The 22,162-nt window shown below is 49.6% G+C and overlaps 2 protein-coding genes across 8 annotated transcripts in view; one reads left to right on the plus strand and one right to left on the minus strand.

Annotated features, from left to right (window-relative positions):
• Positions 1-19,967, minus strand: part of KCTD10 (potassium channel tetramerization domain containing 10) — a 33,532-nt gene extending 13,565 nt beyond the window's left edge. For both annotated transcript variants that reach the window (XM_043901563.1, XM_043901562.1), the window contains exons 1-3: positions 19,814-19,967; positions 7,881-8,094; positions 1,420-1,589 (exon numbers count right to left, since the gene is read on the minus strand). In XM_043901563.1, coding sequence (XP_043757498.1) covers positions 1,420-1,589; positions 7,881-8,094; positions 19,814-19,816 — 387 coding nt within the window. In that variant the 5' untranslated portion in view covers positions 19,817-19,967. The remainder of the gene's footprint in view (positions 1-1,419; positions 1,590-7,880; positions 8,095-19,813) is intronic.
• A 218-nt stretch (positions 19,968-20,185) lies between these two features.
• Positions 20,186-22,162, plus strand: part of UBE3B (ubiquitin protein ligase E3B) — a 48,423-nt gene continuing 46,446 nt past the window's right edge. For 2 of the 6 annotated variants that reach the window (XM_043901556.1, XM_043901554.1), the window contains exon 1: positions 20,186-20,343. The gene's annotated coding sequence lies outside the window, so the exon portion shown is untranslated. The remainder of the gene's footprint in view (positions 20,344-22,162) is intronic. The other 4 variants (XM_043901557.1, XM_043901558.1, XM_043901555.1 and 1 more) reach the window with 3 other exon arrangements.

The following is a 22,162-nucleotide window of genomic DNA, read 5'->3' on the forward strand; positions in this document are numbered from 1 at the left end:
ATATGAGAGCAGAAATGAAAAACTCAACAGAAGCCTCGAAAAGATACAACTGGAAAAAAAAAAAAAAAAACTGTCTGAGAAAACAGAACAATAAAAATGACAGAAACTAGGAGGCCAGTCCCCTGAGGTTTAATCTCAGACTAACAGAAACCACAAAAAGGAACCAGAGGGCGTCTCTAAGACAAAGGCCAAACGGATTCCCTGATGTGTCTGAGCATACCAAAAAGGAGATGAGGTTTCTGAGAACTTGGGGCTATATTCGGGTTGTGTACTTAGAAAACCAAGCAGACAAAAAACAATGAAGCAGTCACTAATTCTGGCAAACTGAAAAGTTACAAGAGAAAGGAAATAATCACTGTATACTCCATGGCTCAACTGTCTACAATATTTATATGACTTACTATGAGCTCTGAGTACTGGTTTAATCAAAACTTTGAGAAATGATATTAAGAGAAGGAATATATGCATGCAGGTTTGGTAGTGGTTTGGGGTGGTGCATGAGCTAACTTTTCACTTTCTATAGTCAGTGGATAATGCCAAAAAAATGAAAATCAATAAATAGCAATGTAAGAAATATGAGGAAAAAAAGCCAAAAAAATGAAAATCAATAAATAGCAATGTAAGAAATATGAGAAAAAAACAACTGCTGTAAGAATTAAAAGAGGCTGCTTTAGGGGTGGGGGGGGTGGATAGAGGGCATGGTGGTAGTGTTTCAGACACCAACCTTGCCTACAGTATTAACCTGACTTTGTAAATGCTTTACATTCATTACTTTATAAACACGAAATGAAAACAACAAAGTAAAGGCTTCAACATTCCATTAGATGTACAGTGAGTTCACAGACTCTCTCGGGAGAGGCGGTATGTGCAAGTTAACAGTTCCTCAGGCAGACAGGCCTGACGGGGACTGCCCCTGTGGGCAGCCACATGGACAGGCGGCCGGGAGAGGCGCAAACGTGAGCCTCACGAATTCAGATCTAATGCCTCTGACAACCTACAGGGACTCTTCTGATTCTCTGCCACGTCTTCACAGCTGCTGGCCCCATCAAGAGGCACTCTAGTTTTGCATGGATTTTACTCTCCCTAGACTTGACCCCAGTGGTCTTCCCCCAGCTGAGGAGTGGAAGGTGTTTGTCTGCAGATTATGGTGTGCTCTCAACTATGACTCATGGGTAAGTCCCCAGAAGGGTCCAGAAAACGGATCAAGTTGTATTCCCGATAGCTGGGTACTGAAGGGTTGCAACGTACACAGGAGAGGACCCGAATCCCTGGGGGCTGAAACACACCGGAGAGCAGTCAGGTGGCCTGGGCACCCCAGAGAAGCCTCTCAGGGGTCACGCTGGCCAGAGGGGAGCAGCCTCGAGGTCAAATCATTAACTTGCACAGCACCTCAGTGAGGGAGGGAGGGGGGACACCTACTTGCAGGGCGGCCTGGCACTCTTCCACCAGGCCCTGGACCAGGTAGTACTTGGCTTCGGCCAGCAGCTCCTCGATCTCCCGACGGCTCTCGGGCAACGGGACCGCCCCATCGCGAAGGTAGTTGAGTATCGTACCGAAGTGCTTGCCACACCGGTCAATGAGGATCCAGCCTGCGGTGGGAGGAGGCGGGAGAGAGGGGTTCGTCACCTGGGCATGCCTTTCCTGGAAGACCCTGAGGGGAATGGGGTGGCTCTTGGTTCCGTCCACCTCCTGGGGAAAGCAGGACCACGAAGAGGGCAGCGGCCTCACCCGCCCAGCTCCCAGCAAAGGGCTGACGGAGGCCCTGCCTGGCAGCACCGCCACGGCCTACGGCCCTGCTGGCCGCAGGCACCGCACCCAGACTCGTTGGTCTTGGGCTCTTCCAGGAGCAGGGCCCCTGTGTCCCAAAAGCGTGTTTCTAAGCTGCCTCAAAAATCCCTTTGTGAAATGCATCCCAAGAGGGCCTAATGCCCCACATCTGGGTAAAAATGGGGTCCCAACAACCACAGCCCATGGACGGTAGAAAGGCTTCTGGGCTGAAAACGTCCACTCTCTCTTTTTCAACAATATTTTTTTCAGACTCCCACACAGCGGAGCCATTTCTAAGGAAGCAGAAGACTCACTGCCCACAAGCTGTGACATCTGGCTCCCAAGGGTGCCCCCCAGGCACTCACCAGCACCACCAGAAGAAAATTCCATCTGTGACCCCACACAAGGCATTTAGGGATCCGAGATATGGTGGTGACTAGACAGACCCTGCCCTTGAGTGGTTCAGCCTGACCCGGGGAGATGGCGCTGACATTTACGAGACATGGAAACGGCTCCCAGCTGCTGACCAGAAGCAGGCATGGTGCAAAACTGTGCCTTGGGGGTGAGGGCAGGACAAGGCAAGCCCTCCCGCTTATCAGCACCCTCTCCAACCTCCAATCCTGCACTGGCCTGCGGTGCCCGCTTCTCCTCCACTAAAAGCCATGCTTCTCAGGATTCCTCGGCTGAAATGTACATGCTACTGGGAGGGGGAAAGCGGACAAGGGCCTAAGGGAAGTAAGACCAAGCATGTATCGAGAAAAAATGTGAAGCCAGACAAACGGAGGGGTCCGGGCCTTCCCAACCCGTGGGATCACCCCAGGAAGGGGGACCCCCCGTCTCCCGCTGCATGCTGCAGGAGAGAAAACGCCAGCGCCCAGGGCAGTCAGGAGGTTTACACAGCAATCAGTCACACTGCCTCTGCTTGCTCTCAGTCTGGGAAAAGCGCCAGGTTTCCAATCCTAAGACCACTATGTCCTCCCCGAGTCCTCCTCAGCCCCAGGCCCTGGATCAGCAAAGGTCAATGAAGGCGACTTTCCACATCCGGAGCGGCAAGTCAGCCCACCTGCCCCAAACCCAGCACCACCAAGGGTGCACGGGTGCTCTAGGGCACGAGTTGGCGGTGCCTACCACCATCACCAGGAATGCTGACAAGGCTATTTCCACGCTCCCCAAGCAACTACTCCTCAGCCCACGGTTCCCGGGCCTTTGGTTACAGATTGGTCTCGTTCTCCAGAGCCTTCCACAGGCTCTGGTTTCCTGAGCACAGTGAGAAGTTTATCCTCAGTCTCAGCAAATGCAAAGCAAAGGTGGGGCCCTGGATCCAAGGAAGGATGAGGCCTTCACGCGGTGGTGAGTCCCGTCACCTTGATGGTGCCCGCTGATGCTACTGCTCCTCTCTCCAGAGGAGACAACACAGAACAGGCTCAGGGTCTGTCCTGCAGCTCAGATCCTTGAGCATACAGCAACACTGAGTGTGTGTGGGCGGGGCCAACAAGAGCACAGGCCCCGCCCCCCAACAGGAGCTCCTCCCACTCCAGCCTAGAGTGGCCAGGTGGGAATGAAGCCCAGGGCTGAGAGCCCCGATACTCCAGAAGCCAAAAATGCAGATTTCCCTGTGAAATCTCCTGATTTTTCAGTAAACTGAAGAGCTGATTCACTGGAAAAGATCCTGATGCTGGGAAAGACTGAGGGCAAGAGCAGAAGGGGGCAGCAGAGAATGAGACAATTGGATAACATCAGTGACTCAATGGACGTGAGTTACAGCAAACTGTGGGAGATACTGAAGGACAAGGAACCTGGTTTGCTGCAATCCCTGGGGTCTCAAAGAGTTGGGACATGACTTAGTGACTGAACAACAAAACTAGCTGTAAGCCTGTTATTAACCCACCACAGGGCAGCCAAAACAGGGCCTGCAGGCCACCAGCTTGCGACCTGTGTCACTGTGGATCAACTGCCCGCCTTCCAATGAGCTGACACAGTATGCTAGGACCGCATTACCGTCCCACCAGTTCTTGATGAGAAATGCTCGCTCTCCTACATTTCCCACAGATAAAACGAGAGGCTCAGAGAGGTTCCGGGACATCTGCTAGGGAGGCAGCACTAAACCACAGAGAACAAGCGAGAAACTCGCAGGAAGCCTCCTTTCATTGTCTAGAACTGAGGGGCCACGCAGAACCTTGGGCTTTGGGAGAAATGGCAACCACTTCCACTCAGCTGCCCTGGGAAGAAAACGTCCTCCCCTGCCTTCACTGTGTGGACGACTCGGCTGCTAAGAGCGAGGGCCCCTGAAATCAATTACCCGAGTGACACTCCAGAGTCTCCATAAACCAACAGGCGGACCGACCGTGACACTGGGCTCTGGCTCAAGAATGCCGCTAGGAAATGCTTGTGGCGAAGGAATCATACTTTGGACAAATAAGGGCAAAAAAAAAAAGGAGAGCCAGGCGCGCTCTCCATGAGGTTTCAATTAGCGTTTTTGACTTCAAAAATATTTTTGCTGCTTTCAGAGCAGGAATTGATCCCTTTGAAACGGTCAGCTCCGGTCCCTAGCATGTAGACAAGCTAAGAGAGGCCAAGCCAGGTCAGCATGACCTGCAGTCCCCCAGCCCCTTGGGCAGGGCTGGAAAGACGGGTGAGGGGTGCAGACCCGGAGACTCTCGGACGGACGGGCTGAGAGGCGCGCCCAGCGTGGGCTTCTGCTGGAAACCCAGCTCTGCGCTTCTCCGCTGGATGACGCTGGCACTGCACTTAAGCTCTCGGTCCGGCAGTTTCCAGTTCTAAAAACGGGGCCTCCCTGCGCCGGCACAGAGGCGAGAGAGCTTACAGGAGGCTCAGAGCACAAAGCCGGGTCTACTGGCAGCACTCACATCAGGTCTCTGACGGTGAGCCCTGAATACAGGTCCTCGGGACTGGGGACGGTGGTCTGCGTGGCTTCCAGGGAACCTGGAAGGAGGCTCCGCGTAGGGTTGGGGGCAGCAGACCACATACTTCCTCTCTCCTTCCCTCCCCCACCTCCTCCAGGAAGCTTTCACCGACCCCTCCTTTGCCACACTAAGGTAGGTCTTTAGGATCGCAAACGTGCCTAGGTACTTGAGTCCCTGTTCCAAACTCAGACTCTTGGAAGCGGCCTCCTTCCTGAATCACGATCTCCAGGGCAGGGTTTCTCTGCCTCAGCACTCCTGACACTTTGGATTTTTTTGGCCGCATTGGGCCTTCGCTGCAGCACACAGGCTTTCTCTCTAGTTGTGGCTTGTGGGCTTCTCCTATTGCAGCGTGGGTTAGCTGCCCCGTGGCATGTGGGGCCTTAGTTCCCTGCTAGGGAGGTTGAACCCCTGTGCCCAGCCCTGAAGGCGGACTTTTAACCCCCGGACCACCAAGGAAGTCCTACTGACACTGTGCTGTGCTCACTCACATCTGGGTCCGACCTGGCGCAACCCTGTGGCCCGCAGCCTTCCAGGCTCCTCTGCCCATGGGATTCTCCAGGCAAGAAAAGTAGAATGGGTTGCCATGCCCTCCTCCAGGGGATCTTCCCAACCCACATGATATACAACTCACTCAGACAGGCAGAAGGGCATGGAGTGCAAGAGAGTCTGCCACCCACCCAGGACCCCGGGTCCCCTCCCCCAAAGCCACCAGATTCTCAGGTATCCTGTGGCGATTTCTACCAACAAAATGCAGAGTCTGGGACCCTCAGGACCCTTGTTCCTTAACCAGCAAGCCGTCCTGCTGGCTATGCCCACCTGTTTGTGGCACACTTCATTGTCACCGACAGCATTCCCACTTGAAGGCCAGGATGAAGCTGTGAGATGCAGAAAGTCTACCCTGTTTTGCAGATTTGACGGGGTGTTCAGGCCATGGGTGGGGCTGTGCAGTGCCTCCCCAGGGGCTAACAGGATTGCTCTGCCAGCACAGCGCTGACTGGAGGACCAGACACCCAGCCTGACGTCGCAGGCCTGAAAGGGCTTCAGTTCTAAGCCAGTGGTTGGGCCACAAGGCTGCCACACTCGGGCGCCCTGGCCTGAGGGCTGAGCCCACACCAAACCACACAAAGCAGATAGTAAGAGCTAGCCAGTTCTGCCTTCAGTAGCTTTCTCGCTTCCAGCTCTGTAGCTTTTGAAAAAGCCTTTCACCTCTCTGAGATGTGTGTGTGTGTCAGCTGCTCAGTCGTGTCCGACTCTTTGCAGCCCCAAGGACTGTGCCCACCAGGTTCCTCTGTCCATGGGATTTCTCCAGGCAAGAACACTGGAGTGGGTTGCCATGCCTTTCTCCAAGAGATCTTCCCGACCCAGGGATCAAACCCAGATTCCCCACACGGCAGACAGATTCTTTACCATCTGAGCCATCAGGGAATGGATTTCTCACTAGTCAGTAACAGCAGCAGCCACCCCTCAAAGGGTTAGGGTGAGACTTTAATGTAACAAAGCCCCAAAAAGGCCATACTGTGAGCTTTTCCTAATGGCTCGAAGGGGGCTGGCGCTCCGGTGAAGTGAAAACAGCTGTGGTTTGGCATATCCAAGCACACACTCCTTCCCTGGGGACGCTTGACTTTCCAGGAAGCCCCAGGCAAGCACACAGTCTGGCCGCTGTTGAGAAGCCCACGCAGGCCCGCTGCTTCCACTCCCGGGAGTCTCCCAGCTGGGGGCAGGAAAGCCCACAGACTGCGTCTCCTGTGTGACATGAAAAGTGAGGGCCCTTCAGGGAGACGAGGCTCCCACTTGGCTTCTGAAGCGACTCGGGCACTTTTCCTGAGCCCCGCCAGGGACTGGGCAGGGCGGAAGTAAAGCCACAAGGATCCTGGCCTCTCAGATAAGGTCTGTTTCCTTCAGCAGCTGGGGCACTATTGTCTTGATTTCCACAAACACTCCCGCGATGCTGGGTGTGGCCCAGCAGAGGGGACCCTCCCACTTCTAAGAAGCTCTGTGTTTTCTGGGTGCGGCTCTGGCCTCACTCGCCTGCTGCTGGGCCAGAAACCCAAGGTCACCGGGAGCCCAGGGAAGCGGGACTTTGGGGCCCGCAGACTGGCTTCTCCAGGACACAGGGAGACGCGCCCATGGCAGACAGCCCAAGGATGTGCTCTCTTAGGATCTGAGAACATACTGTGCACACCGGGCCCACGGCCCCCAATCCCATCCCCAGGGTCAAAACTTGCCCCTCTCCCAGGCACTACCATCCCGACAGAGAGAGGGGCATCAGCACAGAGGCCAGCCTCAGAAACAGGGAAGGTAAGGTCAAGGCAGGCTGTGGCCTGGTCTCAAGCAAGCTCAGGCCAAGCAACGAAAGATGGGGCCATCTTTCAACCATGCCACCTTCCCCCGTAAAACCGGTCAGAGAAGGATGCTCCCTCTTGCAGGGTTCTGAGCATTCCCAGTGGGTGGGAAGTAGGACCACTGTATGCAATTCTTCACCTTGTATTAACAGGACTTTCCACGATTAACAAAAAAAAAAAAAAAACACACACACTGAATGCACATATACTGAACACTTCCTATGGACCAACAGCCCCAGGGAATGGGTGTCACTGTGCCCACTTAACAGATGGGGAAACGAGATGTCAACAGATTAAACAACTTGAGGAGGGTCACCAGACGTGAGAATGGGAAACTGCGACCCCAATTCAGGTTTGTGAGTCCTTGACAGGTCCCATCCTAGAAGGACAAGGGTCCCGAGCAGACGCTCCTGCCTCGGTCACACCTGAGTCTCACTCTGAGATCACAGGATCATCATGGACAGAATGGGAAGGAAGCCAACCAGGGGAGCCAGTCCAGTGTCCGCTGCACAGAGCTGAGGCCTGGGGGCAGGTGAGTGACATTCTCAAAGTCACAGCAAGCCAACAGCCAAGTGGAGACTATGACCCCACCGACATCCCACCCAACCCCCCACCCAGGGCCAACTCAGTCATCTTCAGGTCTGAGCTTAGGTGTCACCTCCTCAGGGAAGCCCTCCTTGACCACACCCCAAATAGATGTGGTCTCCATTACTCACACTCAAGGCTCCCTCCATGTCTGGTAATACTGAGCACAACAGGAAACCCGAGGTGGGTTTGTGTTGCTTTTCTGAACTGGAAGGACGCCCTCGCCCAGAAGCACAGCCCCGGCCCGGAACGCCGGGCTTACCTTCACTGTCCGTGAGCACCTCCATGCGCCCGCTGAACATGGCCTTCAGCATGGTGTCCTGCTTGGTCAGCGTCTGCATGGTGGTGTAGTACAGGGCTCCGCCCACGTTCAGCTTCACGTACTTGGAGCTGGGGCTCGTGCCCTTGAAGGAAGTGGTGCGGGTGGCAGCCGCTGGCACCGCTGAGCTCACCACACTTTCTCCTGACATCTCTTCCTGCCCGGGACAAGACGCAGGGTCAGCAGGGTCAGGGCACCAGGCCAGATTTCCTTTCCTCAACCAGTGGGCTGTGGCTGGGCTCCAGATGAGTCCTACTTCGTCCCAGTGTGTCCTGAGCTGAGAATAGTTCACTCCCAGTCTTGACGGCTCAGGAAGAGTTCAGAGGAAAACCTGGATTTCTGCCTTCTCTTAAAATCAGAGGCCAGGCCTTCCCTGGTGGTTCAGGGGTAAAGAATCTGCCTGCCAACGCAGGAGACGCAGGTTTGATCCCTGGGCCAGGAGGATCCCACTTGCCATGGGGCAACTAAGCCTGGGAGCGGCAATGACTGAGCCCGCACACCTAGAGCCTGTGCTCTGCAACACTGAAGTCACCGCCGTGGCTTACACCACAACCAGAGTAGGCCCTGCTTGCCACAACTAGAGAAAAGCCCAGACGGCAACAGAGACCTGGCGTAACGAAAACAAAAACAATCAAGAGACCAGCTACACCAGCAGGGGAACGCGAGGTGTGAGCTGGGGTGCCGGCTGCCCCCCGGGCAGGCGTATGCAGCCCCCAACCGGCCCCAAACTCCACAGACAGCTGGGATCACACAGTGGCTTCACCTGCTGACCCTGCAGATTTGAGCTTACCACTGAGTCCCGCATCACAAGGAGCTCCTCTGTGCCTACTGCTGATATAACTAAATGGACACCCTGGCTATATCCTAAAGCGGCCAAAAGCACTACCTGGCTCTCTGTCCCCTTATTGCCACTCACCACGCAACAGCTGAAAGTGACACCTTTCAGCTCAATTACCCATGAAACAAGCTTTTAAGAAACCGAGTGTGATCTCAACTACCATTCCCCCTCCAGGGAAAAAGTGTTTCCAAGGACTCAATGAAAGACATAAAGATGCGGGGAAGCCAGTTACTGCAAAATTAGAGGCTTCCTGCACTAGCGTCACCCCAGAGAGCAAGATCCACCGAGTCTCTCTAAGAGCCCTGCTGGCAACTGTGTACATCTCAAGTCGTGGAAACGGATGCCGCATCTGATCTAAGCAGACGGATGAAAGGAGACTGGAACCTGGTACGCGTGTACTCCAAACTATTTATAAAATTTAACTGTATTTGTATTGAATTACAGTAGATTTACAATGCTGTGCCCGCCTCTGCGGCACGGCGCTGACTCGGTCACGCACAGACCTTCTCTAACACTCTTTTCATGATGGCTCCCTGTGCTCTAGTCAGAACATGCTGCTCATCCAGCCTCTATATGACAGTCAAGCGGGCCTTATGAAGCATCACTACGAACAGAGCTCATGGAGGTGATGGAATTCCAGTTGAGCTATTTCAAATCCTAAAAGAAGATATTGTGAAAGTGCTGCACTCAATATGCCAGCAAATTTAGAGAAGTCAGCAGGGGCCATGGGACTGGAAAAGGCCAGTTTTCGTTCCAATCCCAAAGAAAGGCAATGCCAAAGAATGTTCAAACTACCGCACAATTGCACTCATCTCACATGCTAGCAAAGTAATGCTCAAAATTCTCCAAGCCAGGCTTCAACAGTATGTGAACTGAGAACTCCAAATGTTCAATCCATCAACTCCAGATGGATTTAGAAAAGGCAGAGGAACCAGAGATCAAATTGCCAACATCTGCTGGCAGGAGAATTTCAGAAAAACATCTACCTCTGCTTCACTGACTATGCTAAAACCTGTGACTGTGTGGGTCACAACAAACTGGGGAAAATTCTTGAAGAGATGGGAATACCAGAACACCTTACCTGCTTCCTGAGAAATCTGTATGCAGGTCAAGAAGCTATAGTTAGAACCAGACATCGAACAACAGACTGTTTACAAATCAGGAAAGGAGTATGTCAAGGTTGTAATACTGTCATCCTGCTTATTTAACTTATATGCAGAGTACATCATGCGAAATGCTGGGCTGGATGAAGCACAGGCTGGATTCAAGATTGCCGGGAGAAATATCAATAACTTTAGATATGCAGATGACACCACCCTTATGGCAGAAAATGAAGAGAAACTAAACAGCCTCTTGATGAAAGTGAAAGAGGAGAGCGAAAAAGCTGGCTTAAAACTCAACATTCAAAAACCGAAGATCGTGGTATCCAGTCCCATCACTTCCTGGCAAATAGATGGGGAAACAATGGAAACCGTGACAGACTTTATTTTCTTGGGCTCCAAAATCACTGCAGATGGTGACTGCAGCCATGAAATTAAAAGACGCTTGCTCCTTGGAAAGAAAAGCTATGACAAACCTAGAGAGCATATTAAAAAGCAGAGACATTACTTTGCCGATAAAGGTCCATATAGTCAAAGCCGTGGTTTTTCCAGTAAACACGTATGAATGTGAGAGTTGGACCATAAAGAAAGCTGAATGCCGAAGAAATGATGCTTTTGAACTGTGGTGCTAGAGAAGACTCTTGAGAGTCCCTTGGACTGCAAGAAGATCCAACCCAGTCCATCCTAAAGGAAATCAGTCCTGAATATTCATCGGAAGGACCGATGCTGAAACTCCAGTACTTTGGCCACCTGATGCAAAGAGCCGACTCATTGGAAAAGACCCTGATGCTGACAAAGACTAAAGGAGGAGGAGAAGGGGATGACAGAGGATGAGATGGTTGGGTGGCATCACTGACTCGATGGACATGAGTTTGAGTAAACTCTGAGAGTTGGCGATAGACAGGGAAGCCTGGCATGCTGTAGTCCATGGGGTCGCAAAGAGTTGGACACAACTGAACGACTGAACTGACCTGATGTAATAGTTTATATCAGCTAATGCCAAACTCCCAGTAGAATACTTTCTTGGACAGGTAAAATTCTACAGCTGGAGAAGTGTCCAAGAGTGGCTGAGTCTTTACTGAACCTGGGGTTCAGCGCTGAGAAGGCAGCCCCTGATGGCCAGCAGCTGCCTGGCATGCATGCTGAGGCTCTGGGGTGCTGCAGCCCATCACCACCAGACAAGGCCACTTGGTGGTGGACGGATCAAGATCCAAGCAAGGCTTCTCCGTGATTATGTCTGAATAAGAACAAAAACACTGTCCCCCAAAAATGACCAGTAGGAGCCATGGCTGCTTCCTTCCCAATTAGAGCCCGAGCCCCATTCCATCCTTCCCACCTTGAAGGGAGGAATTACTGAGACCCAATCACAGAATTAGCCCTATTTCCTGACAGCATTCAACACAAAGTGAAGCCCCATTTCCCTGATTTCTCCCCAAAATTACCCACTGCAGAATCTCCTGAGTCACCTCACAGTTCTCCCTCAATGTATCAACAAAACAAACTCAACTTTTGACTAGAAACATGCCCCTCGTTTTGGCTGGAGGGCATAGAACTATACTCTGATAACTGCAAAAGGATTTTTTAAAAATATTCTTTATTCTTTTTCAGCCTTCCCACAATGAACATGTATTACATTGATAACTGATACAAACAAACAAACAAAAAGTGTCTTTTTTTCTGCTGCAACACCTGGCATGTGGGATCTCTAACCAGGGATCAAACCCATGTCCCTGCAGTGGAAGTGTGGATTCTGAACCACCGGACCACCAGGGAAGTCCCACAGATGTTATTTTTTAAATGGGCTAAGGGACTAACTGATGGCAACCTGCCATCCATCGGTGACAGTAGAGGCAATGGCCAATTTGCTCGACCTCCACCCCCTCAAGAGTGGCCTGGGAAACTGGGGTCACGGCCTGCAGCGGGACACAGATGAAGAACGGCCTCCTGAAGAGAAAAGTGTTTTCTCAAAAAACTGTTCCCGCTCCATCAGGCAAAAACGTCACAAGGAGTTAAGGTTTGAAAAGCGCAGGCTGAGCTCACCTGGGGTCTCTGTGACCTGACGCCAAACACAAATGACAGAGGCCAAGAGGAAGCAGGGCCCCCTCACCTCCCAGCTTCCTTCTGCAATCAGTCCCCTGATTTCAACTGAAATTCAACCCCTGGTTAGAGATCCCACATGCCAGGTGTTGCGGCAGAAAAAAAGACACTTTTGTTTATTTATCAATTATCAATATAATACATGTTCATTGTGGGAAGGCTGAAAAACAAAGCAATAAAGAATATAAAAAAAAAATCTTTTGCAGTATGAGTATAGTTTTACGCCCTCCAGCCAAAACCAGTCGGTGACACTAACAGTATCACCAACCACTTTCCCCAGATAGACACATCGTCCATGGGATGACAGAAACAGCTCACGAGAATAAGGAATTTTGGAAAACTCTGAAGACCTGGAGCAGGGGGTTAAAAGCTTCTAGTTAGGGGCTTCCGGTTCAAGATGGCGGAGAAGGACATGCGCTCATCTCCTCCTGCAAGAGCACCAAAATCGCAACTAGGTGTCGAACCACCACCAACAGGAGGAACTGGAACTCACCAAAAAAAAAGCTACGCCATGGACAAAGAAGCTGCAGCAAAACGGTAGAAGGGCACAATCACGAAAAAATCAAATCCTACACCCGCCGGGTGGGTGACCCACAGACTGGAGAACAGTAATACCAAAGAAGTTCTTGCACTGCTGTGAAGGTTCTGAACCCCAAGTCACACTTCTCAGCCTGGGGATTCAACAAGGGGGCTAGAATCTCCAGGGAATCTGACCTTGAAGGCCAGTGGCATTTGATTATAGGACTCCCACAGAACTGGGGGAAACAGACTCCAGTCTTGGAGGACATAAACAAAATCTTGCCCACACCAAGACCCAGAGGAGAGGAGCAGCGACCCCAGAGGAGACTGAACCGAAGCTACCTGCCAGCGTTGGAGGGTCTCCTGTGGAGTGTGGGTCAGCAGGGGCGCACCACAGGGGTGGGGGCACTGGCAGCAGCAGTCCAGGAGCCCCCCTTGGCATGAACCCTCTCAGAGTTCATCACTAACTCTACTACAGAGCCCAGGGCCGGGTCTCAGGCCAAACAACTACCAGGGAGGGAGTGCAACCCCACCCATCAGCAGACAATTGGATTAAAGCTTTACTAAGCAAGGCCCTGCCCACAGAGCAAGACCCAGTTTTTCCCACCTCCAGTCTCTCCCATCAGGAAGCTTACACAAGCCGCAGATTCCTCCATCAGAGGGTGGACAGAAGCAGCAAGAACCACCACAGTCCCACAGCAAATAAAACAAAAACCACATTAATCAGCATGAAAAAGCAGAAAGTTATGTCCCAGATGAAGGGACAAGATAAAACCCCAGGAAAACAACAAGTGGAGATAGGCAATTTTCCAGAAAAAGAATTCAGAATAATGATAGTGAAGATGATTCAGGATCTCAGAAAAACAATGCAGGCAAAGATTGAGAAAATGCAAGAAATGTTTAACAAAGACCTAGAAGAACAGAAGAACAAAGATGAGTAACACAGTAGAAGGAAATCAGTAGCGGAAAAACTGAGGCAGAAGAACACATAAATGACATGGAGGACAGAATGGTGGAAATCACTGCCACAGAACAGAATACAGAAAAAAGAAAAGAAATGAAGACAGCCTAAGAAACCTCTGCGACGACATTAAACTCACCAACATTTCCATTATAGGGGTCCCAGAAGGAGAAAAGAGAGAGAAAGGACCTGAGAAAATATTTGAAGAGATAAGAGCTGAAAACTTCCCAAACATGGGAAAGCAAATAGTCAACCAAGTTCAGGAACCATAGAGAATCCCAAGAAGGATAAACCCCAGGAGGAACACACTGAGACACACAGTAATCAAACTGGCAAAAATTAAAGACAGAGATAAAATACTAAAAGCAACAAGAGAAAAACTACAAACAACATACAAGGGAACTCCCATCAGGCTATCAGCTGATTTCTCAATAGAAACTCTACAAACCAGAAGAGAATGGCATGATGTATTTAAAGTGATGAAAAGGAAGAACCTACAACCAAGAATACTCCACCCAGCAAGACTTTCCTTCAGATTTGATGGAAAAACCAAAAGCTTTCCAGACAAGCAAAAGTTAAAGAGAATTCAGCACCACCAAACCATCTTTACAACAAATGCGAAAGCAACTTCTCTAGACAGCAAACAAGAAAAGGAAAAGACCTACAGAAAATAAACCCCAAACAATTAAGAAAACGGTAATAGGATCATACATATTGATAATTACCTTAAATGTAAATAGATTTAAAACACCAACCAAAAGACACAGACTGGCTGAGATGAGAACATGTGCATACATGTACTTCCACTTACCACATCACTCTGCTTGATCCCCCAAACTGTATGTAATTAACTATTACTCACTTAATACCATCATGATTGATCAACAGAAAAATAATAGAGTTTTATGTTACCAAAATTATCATTTAGTAGAAAAACCTGTAATCACTTTTTAAAATCCAGATGCATATCAGAATTATCTTGAAATTTTTTGAAAAATACAAAAGGTCAGATACTGCTATTTTTTTTCTTTCTGCCAGAGCTCAATATGTTTCCAATGAGCAGCCATGTTTAAAAACCTGACTATATAAGGATCTTTTACTTTAATCTAGTTTGTTTCACTTTTTCTATTTCATATTCAGCACTCCCATTTAATTTAGCTTGTTTTCCAATTTCTCCATCTCTTCTTTTTTTTGATGTTCTTTCTCAAGCTTTATCAAGTGTAGTAAAGCTCTTGTATACATATATAAAAACAGTATGTATAACGTATATTTTAGAAAACATGAATTTTTGCCTAACTAAAAAATTTATGACATTTTGATTCCACTTGTTTGACTTAGCCTGAATAGAATGCTAAATTTCTAATCAAAAAAAAAAAGATAGATATGCAACTAGCAACAAAGGTTTACTGTATAGCACAGGCAACTATAGTCAATATCTTATAATAACCTATAAAGGAAAATAATTTCAAAAATAATATATGTGTATATGTATAACTAAATCACATTTCTGTGTACCTGAAACATTGTAAGTCAACTACACTTCAATAAAATACAAATATTAGGGGGGAAAAGCTTGTATTTATGGATTTGTGGGGGTTTTGGGTGGGATGGGAGTTAAGGAAAGTTGCCGCAAAATGGAAATTTTTTTTAAGCACCCTTGTCAGATCAAAATTTACACAAAAATAAATATGTTTGGGGGAAATGATGTAGTATTTTGTAGGGCACCTAAACATGAAACAGGTAAATAAAAGTCATAACGGATAATTTTATGTACGGTACTTGTTTTGCTTTCCAATACCTTTTTAAAGATAGTATATATACAACAAACGTTTTTTAATCTGTTTTGGTCGCACTGGGTCTGAGCTGCAGCATGTGGGGTCTTTGCTGAGGTGCACAGGCTCTCGAGTTGCGGCGTGAGGGCTTCAGAGCTGGAGGGTTCAGCAGGTGGGCATGGCCTCAGTTGCCTTGAGGCATGTGGGCTCTTCCCAGACCAGGGACTGAACCTGTGTCCCCTATACTGCAAGGCAGCTTCTTAACCACTGGACCACCAGGCTAGTCCCAATAAAGTGTATTTTAAGTGTAGAGTTTGATGAGTTTTGATCAATGGATGCACCTATGTGTATGTTAGCCGCTCAGTCACGTCTGACTCTTTGCAACCCCAAGGACTGTAGCCCACCAGGCTCCTCTGTTTATGTGATTTCCCAGGCAAGAATACTGGAGTGGGTTGGCATTCCCTTCTCCAGGGGATCTTCCTAACCCAGGGACGGAAGACCGGTCTCCCACACTGCAGTTAGATTCGTCACTGAGCCACCAGGGAAGCCCATATATGCAGCCCCTATTCAAGACAGAGAACACTCCATCCCTCCAGAGAGCCCCTTTCCTGAGGATGCCACAGTCCTAATGTGCATCATCACAAACAACCATTTAAAATCCAAACAGGGACCTCCCTAGTGGTCCGGTGGCTGAGATTTTGTGCTCGCAATACAGGGGGCCCAGGTTTGATCCCTGGTCAGAGAACTAGATCCCGCATGCTGCAACTAAGACCTGGCGTAGCAAATAAATAAATATTTAAATAAATAAATCTAGACAGTGCTGGAAGACAGCTATCATTATTTCCCTTTTGTGAATTTGGATAGCTCGGGCCCACATTCAGTCACTTCCTGAAGTGCATGGAGACAGAGGCAGCCTGATGACAAAGCGAAAGAACGTGGGCACGTCCTGCCTGGCCTCAAGCCCACGACTTTATCAATGGTCACACTTGGTACATACAGAGCTATGACACAGAAATTGAGAAAGGGGACCTCGCCTCAGTCTTCTTCAGAAAAGCTTGAAAATAAAGACAGGAGGCCATGTGTGGCTGAGGGCTTGGGTTTGCAAAGCAGATGTGACTTTAAGCCCCTGGCCCTGCAACTGACCAGCTGTGGGAGCCTGAAGGAGCCATTCGAGCCTCTGGTTAGCCACTGAGTCGTGTCCGACTCTTCTCCACCCTTCAGGCTATACCCCGCCAGGCTTCTACATCCGTGGGAATTTTCAGGCAAGAATACTGGAGTGGGTCGTCATTTCCTCCTCCAGGGGATCTTTCTGACCCAGGGATCAAACCTGTATCTCTTGGGTCTCCTGCATTGCAGGCAGATTCTTTACCTTCTGAGCCATCAAGGAAGCCCGTCTGGAACCTAGTCTGGTCTAGCAAGCGGGAGAGCAGTCACGCCTCCCTCCCAGGGTTGTGGTGACAGAAGCCCCAGAGGGTGCTGGGCCAGGCCCCTGGCTCAGAGCAACACGAAGCAACCAAACCATGATCATCTGAGGATGTGCTCCAAGTCTCAACTTCTCTTCTCTTTGGAGACCATTTCTAGCTCTACTGACATCCGACTGAATTACTAAGAGGATGAAGGTGGAAAATATCTTGGTCTAGCTTGAAAATTCCAAATAGACAAAGCAAGCCTTGCACCTTTTTGGAGCCCACTTCAATACTAGGAGAGGACCTTGGGAAATACGGTTCTGGCTGTTGTCTGTCCCTAATCCCAAGTCACGTGGAGTGGGGACACCAAGCAGTAGACAAGGAGGCTCTCACAGCCAAACCTCTCTTCGGAGGACTCCCCAGTCATCACTGCTGGGGTCCTGCTTTGTTTCAAAGGCTTGAGTTCATCATCAACGAGGTTGGGGAGGTGAGGCTGGAGAGAGCAAAACTGGCTACAAGAAACACAGGTAATCAATACTTGACATACCGGTTACCAATTTTATTCAATTGGAAGTTTATTCTAATTCTATCGGAAGTCTAGCTTTCTCTTTCCCACCTCCTCTGAGCACACTGTTGCTGATTCTCAATGGTGGCTCTCCACTTACCAAAAAAAAAAAAAGAAAAAAAATACTGATGCCTGGACTCGACCCAGGGAAATTCTGATGTAACTGGTCTGGGGATGTGGCCGGGAAATAGAAATTTAAAATTCCAACTCTCTGGGTGATTCTAGTGTGCAGCCAAGATTGCAACCCACAGTTCCAAAAGATCTGTGTCACCCCCAGGTCAATCAAGCTACATTTAACTTCCTGGTCTTGCAGAAGCTGCCCCTCCTCTGGCTCCGTGGACCCTGTGAATTCTGGACCACACATAAAAACAAGCCAAATCAGAAACAAAAGCAGGTCCCTGCTTCACAGCTTCAGGCTATACACAGAGGGGAAGTAACTGTACACTAGCTTAGAAAAAATAAAAACCAGCCGTGGGGGAAAGCCCTTGACTTGAAAAGAGATCCAGGCAAGTACAATAGGAAAAAAGATACTGAATCCCTCAGCCTCCGAAGTGTTCACATCTCTTCACAGAACTGTCTTCCTTACTGTGTGTTGGAGGAGACGTGTGTGTGGAAGGCCTGGACAAGAGCTTAGCAAACCTGGACTGCAGTTCTGTGTGACGTTTAGATACACCAAGTCTCCGTTTCCTAGCTTTTTTTTTTAAATCATGTGTTCTATCTGGGAGGATCTGATAAGGGTATTTATTGATTTATTTGGCTGAGCCGAGTCTTAGTTGTGATACGTGAGATCTTCGATCTCCGTTATGGCATGAAGGATCTCTAGTTGCGGCACATGGGATCTAGTTCCTGAGACCAGAGATCAAACCCAGGCCTCATGCATTGGGAGCACGGAGTCTTAGCCAATGGATCACCAGGGAAGTCTCTCAGCTTCCTTACCCATAACATGAAGTTAAAGCCAAAATCTTCAGATTAATCCTCAAGCAGTAAATGTTAAAAAAAAAAAAACAGTGTCCTTTCCCTTCTGCTCCTCAAGCTATCTTTAAGGCCAGAGGGTCCTAGGCCTGGCAGTACTGGAATCACCTGGGTGCTCTTAGATGTGCTGAGAGCTGGCTTCAGCCCAGAACAATTAATCAAATTGTGGAAGGGTGTGGAAACTCAGAAACTAGTGTTTAAAAAGCTCTTCAGGTGATTCTAATGTGCAGCCACAAAGCTCAGATGTTCCTTTAACTGACTAGATCTAAGGGGTCACTGTCTTGAGGCTAATTATAAAACTTTCCAACTCTGGGCATTTCTGCAATTCAAAAAAGTCTGTTCTATTTCAAACCAACTAAATTCAACGAGCCACAAAACTGTAACATTATTTGGTAACCAAAACCTACAGGACAGCCACTGCTACTTCCAAGTGTCCTGTCAAATTACTTGCTCTTCCTGTGTTGAGCACACAAACCATTGGCCTACGTCTTTCAACAGTCTAGTGAGAAAAACGCCATCATTAATCCCATTTTCAAAGGGAAAAAGAAAGTATCAGAACTATTAGGGTCCTCTGACTCCCACTCTCATGCACTTCTCATAACAGCCCAAATCAAGAAATCATGACTTTAATCGTTTGCAGGGCTTGCTGGGCCTTACCCCCAGATTAACTCAGTAGTCTGGTAGGGCTTGAAAACTTGGCTATTTCTAACAAGCTCCCAGGTGATGCTGCTGGTCTGGGGACCACAGTTTGAGAACCACTGCTTCAGTGCCTTCTCTCCTTTAGGTGGAACTTACTTGGCACAGAAAAAAGGCAAAGAGCAAAGCCCTGAAGGTTCCCGAGCACAGAGAAACATTCCCACAGATAGGAGATAAGAGGGTGAGACATCCCTAGCTCCTTAGGTGTGGCCACCCCGGTCTCGACGGAAGTTGACTAGATAGGTACCCGGGCACCAGTTAAGGTACTGAACTCCGTGGCGAAAGCACCCTGACCTCAGGCCCCTGGCATCCCTCCGCGGAGTTCCCAGCACCTAAGGCACGCCCGCCCACAGGCTCCTTTTCGTTTCTTTCCTCCACGCCACCGGCCCGAATACTCAGACGCACCTTGCCCACTTCCCCGAAACCCAGCGACTCTAGCACAACTTCCAAAAACCCCAAACTCCCCGCTCCAAGCAATCTCACTTCGCTCTCTCGTCACCTACACATCCGCCTTCACAATCCTTCCTATTTTCCTCATTTTCCACCCCAAAAGTCCATTTTCAATGACATCTCTTTGTTCTCTTTGCAATCACCAATTCTCATTTCTAACCAGCACTCAAGTCTTAAGAGGTGGTCCGCCTCACTACTACCACCCACCCCCCACAACTTACTCGAGCACATATCTACTCCCCAAGCCCAAATACCCTTTCCCGCGTCCCCAAGAGCCAGGGACAAGCCCCCCACCCCACAACAGAGACACAATTCTCCGCCCAGAGCCCTTCCCCCACAGCCAACCTCGCCCCCCATCCAACCTCCCAACCTCCTCTCCCCTATCGCGACAGTCCCTTGTCGCACCCCTTCCCCTCGGTCCCTGCCCTCTCTATTCTGCCTCTGCCCGGCTCTCTCAAGCCGCTCTGGAGCCCCCAATCGGCGGGCTACGCCCTCCTTACCATGAAAAGCGGGAGGAAGCCGGAGTCTCCAAACCCGGACTGAAAGAGACAGGAAACACCCAGCTCGCGTGAGCCGCGGACGGAGGCGGGGCCGGGGCGGGGACGTCCGCTGTCTGCACCTCACTTCCGCCCCGCAGAGGACAGCGTCCTAAAGGGTCCGTCGTACTACTACTAGAAAGAGACCGCTTTCTTCCAAGCTCCCTCGCTGGAATGGGTTGCATCTACTTCTCGACTGGATCAGGCGTTTATCCCTCTCCTTAATGCTCCGCTTTTCCAGCTCCCATAAATGACAACAAGATGCAGGGAGGTTTTCCCATCCGGACGAAGAAGTTCTTCGGAACTGTCGTTTCCGGAACTAGTTGTTGTTTTCCGACGGAACTCTCAGAGTGAACACCCTGGGGCAAGATGGCGGTCGGGCCTCGGCAGCTGCGCCGGGTCTGGCAGAGCTCGGGGGTATTGGGCTGAGGCGGTGGTAACTGCGGCCCCGATCCCGAGCGCCGGGGCCTCGAGCGGATAAAGGTCTACGGCCTGTGGGTAGCGAGTGGGAACAGGGTTGTGGGTTCTCCGAGTGGTGGGACCGGGGTCTGGGAGGGAGATGGCCCTAGGGCTGGGTCCCTGCTTCGCCTAGTCGGGGTTGCAGGTGCTGGGGGCTGGCTTTTGGGCTCCAGGGAACGTTTCTCCGTGGCCTTTTTATTTCCGGAGCTACTGAGATAAAAAGAGGCAATAATAAGCCTTTATAAACAGACTAGTGCTGAATGAAAAAGGTTTGTTATTGTGGTTGTTGTTGCCGAGGAAAGACACCGGGCCTCAGAAGTCATCCGAACCGGAGTTCCAACCGATTCCCTATAACCTTGAGTGAATTCCCTCCCCTCTCTGTGCCTCAGTTTCCAACTCTGTAAAATGGAGTAACTAGCTCCTGTCAAATGGAGAAGCTCATGTAACTGAAATTTTAGTACGATGCCTGACGGCTCTCAGTAAAAACAGCTGAAGTTAGTGATACCAGTAAAGAAAAACCTGGTAGTAATCTGACTCTAACTCTGCCCCACGGGCAGTCTTGCATTCTCGACTTTGCCTTCTGTGAATGGGGGCGTCCCTGGATCTTGTCTTCTCTGTTTCACTTAAAATAAGTAATTGCTTTGGAGTTAGAGAAGAGTGCAAAATCAGGAGCCTTGTGACCTCTGACAAGTCATGTCCCTCTCTGAATATCGTTTTCTCTGTGTGAAGGTGGTAACATGCACCTATATAGGCTGCAGCCTTCAATAAATGATAGCTGTTATCATTAATAGTTTTAAGTCCTGTTGCTTATTCTTAAGAAAATTGGGCTATTGAGACCTGATAGAGCTGTTGAAAAGTCAGAGGTGATTAAATATCTGTATGGTATTTGACCCATGGTCCACGCTTAACAAATGGTGATGGTCATTCAACCTGGCTGCCCAGCTGTTCCCAGCATGAGTGGAGAATTCTTTTGGGCCCAGACAGCAGTTGGTATTTATGGTGCTTCACCTTTGGATGACACTCTCTGGACTGTCAGGCTCTTTAATAGTTCTCCATGAAGTTGGCCTCATCCAGAAAAGACTGAATATCTTATGGACCTATAGAACTAGGGTCCTAACTTTGTTAAAATCTTGGCTCTGTGCCTTACTAGGGGTCTAGCCTGGGCTAAGTGTCTGTGTGTCAGTTGCTCAGTCGTGTCCGACTCTGCGACCCCATGGACTGTAGCCCACCAGACTCCTCTGTCCATGGAATTCTCCAGGCAAGAATAATGGAGTGGATAGCCATTTCCTTCTCAGGGGATCTTTCTGACCCAGAGATCAAACCTGGGTCTCCTGCATGGCAGGCAAATTCTTTACCATCTGAGCTCCGGGAAAATCCCAAACTTCAATTTACAGATAAGGAAATTGAGGCTTACAGAGGATAAGGAACTTGGCCAAATGAGAAAGAATCAGAACTGAAAAGAACCAAAGGCTACTTTGATCCAGGGCTTTCTCTGCTATACACAGCCTTTTCTTTGGTCCTACAGGACATTTAGTGGAGTAAGTACCTCACAAATACTTCTGATGTGTTTTTATTTGATTGATGAACTGTAATAGACATTATGCAGATAGAGGAAGTGAAGAAGAAAGGATTGGAAAAGCTGCAAAGTATAGACCATTCCATGGTGTGAACAGAAACCCGCATATAGCGTTGCCGAGGGGTTGGTGAACTCAAAGAAGAGCCCCCTGGGAGAAGTGAAGTTTTAGATGGCCCCCAGGTGCTTGGTCACGGTTTACATGCAACCTCCCGTTTTTCTGTCAGGAGAAAGCTCTCTCTCCTTCTCCCTCCCCGTCTTTCCCCAGCCCCCAAAGAGAG

The sequence above is a fragment of the Cervus elaphus genome, chromosome 5, assembly GCF_910594005.1.
Source record: "Cervus elaphus chromosome 5, mCerEla1.1, whole genome shotgun sequence".
NCBI classification, from domain to species: Eukaryota; Metazoa; Chordata; class Mammalia; order Artiodactyla; family Cervidae; genus Cervus; species Cervus elaphus.